This window comes from Takifugu flavidus, chromosome 10, assembly GCF_003711565.1.
Source record: "Takifugu flavidus isolate HTHZ2018 chromosome 10, ASM371156v2, whole genome shotgun sequence".
NCBI classification, from domain to species: Eukaryota; Metazoa; Chordata; class Actinopteri; order Tetraodontiformes; family Tetraodontidae; genus Takifugu; species Takifugu flavidus.
The window spans coordinates 9,315,672-9,322,595 of record NC_079529.1 but is presented as its reverse complement, the minus strand read 5'-3'; the positions used below and the strand labels follow the sequence as shown (position 1 = coordinate 9,322,595).

The window sequence follows — 6,924 nt, the reverse complement described above, 5'->3', positions numbered from 1 at the left end:
AGTCAAGTTCAGCATGAGTAGCTTTATTAGCTCATTTTCAAGGCGTATAAAGAAATACTTAAATTCCATCCCTTTTTCATTCGATCTTATTGTGTAAACTGAACTGATTGTGGACCTCAGCTGTGGCACACCAAGGCTTTCTTAATTATTACCTTCAAATAAGTCAAAGAAGAATACTAAAGAAGTCAATGCCTCACCACAGGCAACAAATATACTCAATACTTTTCACCTCCAGAGCATCGGCCACATATCATATAATCCATGAAACAGAGGTGTGTTTCCAGTCACACCTCTATGTTGACCTTAGCAAAGCGGTAATGCAGGGAGGCGGGGTTACGCAGCAGCACCACCCCCCTGTGCTCCATCGACTGTTTCGCGAGGGTGTCGAGGAGTCCGGCAACGCTGATGAAGCCAAGAGCCTCCCCACAGCCTGCAGACAGGGAGAAGTCTCCCTGGGTGACCCAGCCGAGTGTCACCCGGGAGCAGTGAGAGGTGACGCTCGGCAGCGGGTCCGGCCACAGCCCCAGCGTGGAGTCCGAGGAGGGCTCCAGGTCTTCAGAGGTAGCTGGTTCAGAGGAGTCCATCTTAGATGGTAAAGAGGTCTTGGCTTTCTTCTTGTGTTTAGTTCTGCTTCTCAGGTGGTCTTTGTGGGGGGGCTCCTGGGGGCCGCTGCTGCCCGGCCCTTTGCCCAGCAGCTGCAGGTCCTCTGCAGTGGGCACGCACACCATAGCGTGGACCTCTGGTTTGCCTTTGGAAAGAAGCGACAGGCGAACCCACACCAGACTCATCTCGTGCGCGGCAATAAAGCGTGCCACACCCGAGCGATCCAGCGGGGGCATCTCGGCAGTGCGGCATGCCCTTTGACCTCTGGATGTCACCGGCCTGCACCAACCGGAGAGCAGCTTCAGTGACTTCCTGTTCCTTTGGAGCATAAAACAAGCCAGTTTAAAACAAAGTTAAACAGGTTTGAAGGACATTTTGAACCCCTCGTAGTAACAACAAGCCATCGCACAGCGGAGATCCATTTTCTTTCTGATTACTCAGAGCTTCGCTGATGGTTTTATAAGGATAGATGTTACTCTTCCCCTCACTAATCTGGGTGATGTATTGCTACAATTTGTGGCTGGATGTAATTTGGGTATTCTCATCAGAGACATGATGATGAAACGGAGTGAGGTGGGAGAAGCGCCATACATCAGGCCTGTCAGGAGCTGGGAGGAGGAGGAGCTGATGACCGGAGCCCCGAGGCTCGGAAAGGACCTTAAAAAGTCATCAACACTTAACTCTGTGGAAGAAATCTCAGGGGTTGGTATGATGTAAACCAACAGTGATTTGATCAGCACTTATACTGAAAATTGAATAAAGGTCAGGGACCAATCATGAATCAAACACTTACCTCAGAACAGCCGCACGGCTCCGAGGCTTCGCTACATCTCTCTGTGATGTCATCGGCTCCTCCATCACTGTGTCAGACGGTGCCGTGTTTTGGGCCTGGCTCTCTCCCCTCCTCTTCTCTCCTTCCCCCAAAATAAGCTCCCACTCCTCTGCCAGCTGTTGCCACGGGCAACGGAACGGAGCTAGACAGCCGTGCTTAATGTAATTGGTCCTTTTGGCAGGAGGACGCCTACAGAACAGGTCGGAAGGTCAGTCCTTGTCTAACTGCCGGGGCAGCTCAGCCAATTTATATAACACATCGCGATTGCTAGGCAGCAAAGAGTCTGGGAGGAATATCCCAGCAATAGGACCCTCGTCTGCACAGTGGGAAAAGATCCGTGCGATGGAAATTAAGTGGGGTCACAGCTTTTGGAGTGCTTCCCTCCATCCAATCCTCTAATCCACTGATATTTTCACCACTTACTAAAGCTGCAGGCATGATTGAACAGTCATCCAGTAACACCACTACAAAGCACGGAGAGCTCCCATGAATGGCGGCATCATTAGCACCTTACTTTCATTTCACACAATGATTCACCCCCACTGTTGCCAGGTGGTGTTGTTGGCCGCGCTGCTACGACGACGTGGACGAGGTTCTACTTTCCTGGCAGCATCCATGTTACCAAATCGATTAAAGCGGGGATAATAAAACTGATAGAAACAGCGCCAGGCTGACAGACTGGCTGGATTACCAGTCAGCTTTCGTTTTCCAACGTGATTCCCGAGTGAGAGGTTAAACCGCACAGTGAAAGATAATCTAAACGCTGACATTTTCAGCCTTCTGCGGCTATCGTATTGAGTCATCTATGTCCACTTTATACCGATATTAGCGGGGGAAAAAATCTGCCAATTCAACTGAAAACGTTTCCCCCCCAAAGCTTAAAGGGTAATTTCCAGTTTGCCAACAAATGATTAAAGAATATAGTTGAAACATGTCCGTCTGTTAAAACGTCTACATCCCAGCCAAGATTCTGTTTTTTATCAGTGGGCTGACATACAAGCAAGACGCCAAAATGTTGTTTCAAGATACACAAAAGCTTTGGCAGTACAAGACGTCCCTATTGAAAACAGTTCTGAGTGTTTCTGACAATAATATTAATGAGGGTAAAATTAAGGACACGCAGATCTCAGTTTTCTCCTGACCTCTTGAACTTGTCCAGGAACTCTCCCTCTTGCTCCTCCTGAAAACGAACTCCTGCAGGGCAGTCTGGGTAATCGTGGGGGAAGTGAGGGGCTCCTTTGTTCTGAGAGTGTTTCAGACTCATGTGCAGCCCTCCGATGCGGACTCCTCTGTACACCTGGTGGAGCAGAGAAAGGGCGCTGAAAGGGTCGACACTGGACCTAAAAGAGCATCTTGAGTTTTCCATGCAGACGTCTGCTATAGAAATACAGGTTTGGAGCACTTTAATTAGGGACACATACAGTTCCTGTTGGTTTTCAAATGCCTAAATAATCAAGTGTCACAACTGTTTTCTAAATTGTTCTTTGGACTTTAGGGCTCTCCCACATAAGCACCCACCAGTCTGACCTGTTTGGGTTCTCCTGCTGTCTCAGCAGTGGGGTCAGGAAGTCTGTACCCACAAAAAACCCTCAGTGCGACACTAATGCTTTTAACAGAGGACTCATAACGGTGATGAGCTGTGGGATCATGGTGCCTATCCCTCACAGGCTTCAGATGAAAAATAGTCCTACACGCTTGTTGTTTGTTTGTTTTTAACACTGCCTTTAACAAGCCCACAATTACTCAAATAACCAAACAATTAAAAGCACCGTTTGTGTTACCTACCAGTGGGACCCAGAAGGCCATGCCCCACCCTTTAGGAAGAAGCAGGTCCCATCCAGCTCCCCAGGAGCTCATCTCACGTCCCACCTGCTTGCCAGGCTGGTGGACCAGCAGGATGGGGACTCGGCCCTGGGGGGGAGTGGGTGTCAGCCTGGACCCCGGCACCAGGACCTCACTTCTCATACGGTTTAATTGCTGTCGGCAGAGACGAGTGACCAATGAAAGCGCGGCGCCCCCGTTTACTGTGTGACAGGGAGAAATAAATGCATCACCTGCTCCGATATCTTGTGATCGGTGACGTTGTCGCGGACAGACTTTTCCCACAGGTGACTCTGACAGCAGTGCTCAGGTACGCCACGGAGCATCAGCTCCCGTCTCTTCTCCTCGTCCACGTCTGAAACGAGCACGCAAAGCACAGAGACACGGCGTGCTCCTCTATGACCAGCACCACAGCCACAGACGTATGAAGAGCACCACTGCAGGCTCACACTCAAGGAAAACACACACAACGGTGGAAGTTTGACCAAAGGAGTTGAAATTTCAGTTTCTAAGTCTGTAGAGCATGAGGGTCTGTTGTGTGAAATAGTATTAGGAAATTCCTCTCAAATCGACCTATTTAATGTATATACTGTAGTCTTTATAGTCAGCTGATGTCACTCACTGAGGGGGTCTATGGAGTACAGGGTCCTGCCAGGATTCGAACCTGGAACATCTGCATGGCCAGGCAGAGGCCCCCCAGAGCTCAGAACCAGACCAGTACCCTCGGTAACAACCTCAGTAGAATCAGCCACATTTGGAGATAGAATAAAAATGTCCAATCCCTCGGTGAATCTGAGGAATTTCTAAACTACCCAACAGGCTCCACGACATCGAGAAGGCCAGACTTTACCTTCTGCAGGCTTCACACTGGCCAAAGCTTTAACCTTCTTTGATGGTAAGGTCAACCTGGGGTCATCTACAGTCAAGCCCAGCACTGTTCCCGGGGGAAGCTCTCCGGAGTAAGAAACACCTGAACACATCGCACAATCATGATATACATGAGACACAGTGTGTATGGATGATCTCGACACTGGGAATAAACAGGAGACCTTTCAGGGTCTGATAGACTTCAGCTTGCTGCTTGTGCAGATTCATCTTGTTCTCATCTCGGCAGTGCTCAGGCCACCAGAGGGAGGAGGGGTGAGCTCTACTCTTTTCCTGAAACAATGAAATTAACAGTGCCAAACAAACACATTTCCACAGCTTTCTTTTCAACCAGGTTTGGGCCAAAATCTCTTACATCACATTCTGTAGCAGCCTCCAAAATATCTGCGAGAACAGCGTGGGACTGCGGTCCAATCAGGCGGTAGCGTACAATCTCCATTGTGAGATCACTGAAACACGTCCAAGTAAAACGCATTTATTTTGAATCCAATCTAAGGTCAGTCACTCATTTTGGTAAATGTGTTGCACTGACTTTATGACAATCCCAGTTGAGCTTGACTTCCAGGTAACTGGGGTAGTGGGAGATCTGGTTCCATCTCCCAGGATCTTCTTGGCTGGAGGTACGCTGGCATCCTCACTCGATCGCTTCCTCTTTGTTCCAGTAACCTGCTCAACCTCAGAGGAATTTTCAGGTTTAGGCTGCAGTTCATGGGTTGTCCCAGCAGGAATTCCAACTGGGAGAAGCAGAGGATAAACAGCCTCTGAACACTGGCACACCACTTGTAACTCAGGCAGAAGATCCTGCAAAAGACACAGAAGAGATTTAAAGATACATTTTAAAAATGTACACTGGTACAATATCACATGGTTGCTCTTCAACTCCTCTCATGGAAAGACTTCCTAATACGAGGCACGATTTCATCAGTTGAGTACCTGTTTCATGGTGGGATGAGCCCAAATCCACAGATGCCTGTGGCCTGAGCCCTGTGCACGGGGTCTCCAGAGGAAGGTGACCGGGCCCAGGGGCTGCGATGGGTATTCTCCTGCTCTGTACACCACCAAGCTCCCCTGTCTTTGCCCTGACAGACTTGAGATTGCAGCAAATGTAGGACCTGGAAACACACACCACCATCATCTCACTACAACCTTTGGGGATCGTATGCTGCAATGCTCTTTGTGCTGCATTCCCATAAAATGAGTAAAGAACGCTGTCCAAAATGATGTATTGTTCATCCCCACCTGTCTCTTTGCTGGTCAGTTGTGACAGAGCCAAAAGCAGCTTGTCTTCTTCTCCCTGCAGCTCTATGCAGCAGTAGTACGACAGGTCCTAGGTCAACAAAACCAGAGACATTCACGCCTATTCCTGAGGTCCTAACTTGCAACCTTAACCAAAAACGATCCCATCAGATTCCATTTCTGAAAGTGTTACCTGTAGCAAACAGTGGCTACTCATTGCCCTGTAGCATGGCCGATAACATTTGTATGTGGGTCTGTCCCCGAGGCAGTAGCCCCATTTTTTAACCATGTGAAAGCGCTTCGCATGCCAAATATGGGTCTCCAGCCAAATGTTCTTCCTCTGCCTGCGGTTAAACTCCAGCAGCAGATTTCCATGCCTGCGACGGGCTTTGCGACTCTTGTTCTTTGCCTGTTCCTTCTTCTTTGAACCAGATTGGAGGCTCTTCTCCCGCTGGAGGGGAACAGGAACAGAAATGTCAGCGTCAACGTGTCAGATGCAGATGCACCAGCCTCTGGGAATCAGCCCTTTTCCAACTGGTGCATTTGATAATAGGAACCCCAGTGAACTTAACCATTCTGTTGGCCACATCTCTCAGCCTGCAGGGGAGCCGCTTGGTGTTGTGACTCATGGCCCGTCTCCTCATGTGCTTGGGCAGGGCTCCAAACACATGACAGCTGCCTGTCGTTTTGGTGACAGCTTTCAGCATGGCACTCACCTCTGCTGCCCTGGCCTGGGCAAAGGCAACAGCTGAGCGGGGCATGAGACAAGGTGACAGAAAGTCCTTAATTAACTGCCAGTTTTATATGAGTTTCTTCCAATTATTCTTTTTAGAAAACCAAGTCTTGCGTAATCCATTTACCAGTGATGCAGCTGGGCATCTCCCTGGTGTAGCCTCCACCATCTTTCTGGTGTCCACGGACCCATCCACCCGGCTGCTGTGGAGTCTTTGCATGTTCTGCAGATGTGTGCGTGTCGGATGGGCCAGCATCACCAACTGCTCCTTAATCGCAGAGAATAAAAATGTGTCTTATTGTCTTAATGGCCAACCGGACACGAATCGCATTGCGTCAACCATTTACACCAACTTATTTAATAAAAATAAATAAATAAATACCACTGCTTCCAGAATGCTGCGTGCTGCTGGATAGATACTGCACACTGACGGGCTGGTTTTTCAACTTTCTCTCCCGCATTTTCACTTTAGAAGCAGACATTTTCTACGTAGAAGAAAATCCCAATTCGGCACTTGTCGGTCTTTTTTCCCTCCTGTGTTTAGATTCAAAGCTGACGCTCAACTTGCTACATGACAACGCAGATTTAAACCAACGTTTGCATTCCAACTATTTAAGTACTAGCACGCTAACATGTGGACTTTGTAGATATTACCGAAACACATAAATCCCATGTAACATTTCTTCTTGTTTAGATAACTGAATTAAACTTCCATGTGACTTTCGTCATGCCTCACTACTATTTGCTTCCGGGTGGTGCGGTGGTCGTGAATTTATGTGGTGTATTGGCGCAACCAAAATAGTAAAACATCAGT

The 6,924-nt window shown here is 48.5% G+C and overlaps 1 protein-coding gene across 1 annotated transcript; it reads right to left on the bottom strand.

Annotated features, from left to right (window-relative positions):
• Nucleotides 1-7: 7 nt before the first annotated feature.
• Nucleotides 8-6,865, bottom strand: pop1 (POP1 homolog, ribonuclease P/MRP subunit). Its single transcript, XM_057044301.1, has 15 exons — nucleotides 6,493-6,865; nucleotides 6,238-6,378; nucleotides 5,950-6,125; nucleotides 5,571-5,828; nucleotides 5,381-5,468; nucleotides 5,075-5,253; nucleotides 4,674-4,942; nucleotides 4,497-4,590; nucleotides 4,306-4,414; nucleotides 4,107-4,226; nucleotides 3,490-3,611; nucleotides 3,221-3,412; nucleotides 2,578-2,732; nucleotides 1,397-1,624; nucleotides 8-921 (listed from the first exon to the last, which is right to left on the bottom strand). The coding sequence occupies exons 1-15, from the start codon at nucleotides 6,590-6,592 to the stop codon at nucleotides 285-287; spliced, it is 2,868 nt and encodes a 955-aa protein (XP_056900281.1). The 5' UTR covers nucleotides 6,593-6,865; the 3' UTR covers nucleotides 8-284.
• Between the last annotated feature and the right edge of the window lie 59 nt (nucleotides 6,866-6,924).

Excerpts from the sequence above, each read along its gene's own strand:
- pop1 (XM_057044301.1), bottom strand. The coding sequence starts at position 6,592 with ATGTCTGCTTCTAAAGTGAAAATGCGGGAGAGAAAGTTGAAAAACCAG. Across the intron at positions 6,126-6,237 it reads GATGCCCAGCTGCATCACTG|CTGTTGCCTTTGCCCAGGCC; the intron begins GTAAATGGATTA and ends TGCCCCGCTCAG. Across the intron at positions 5,469-5,570 it reads GTAGCCACTGTTTGCTACAG|GACCTGTCGTACTACTGCTG; the intron begins GTAACACTTTCA and ends TTGTTGACCTAG.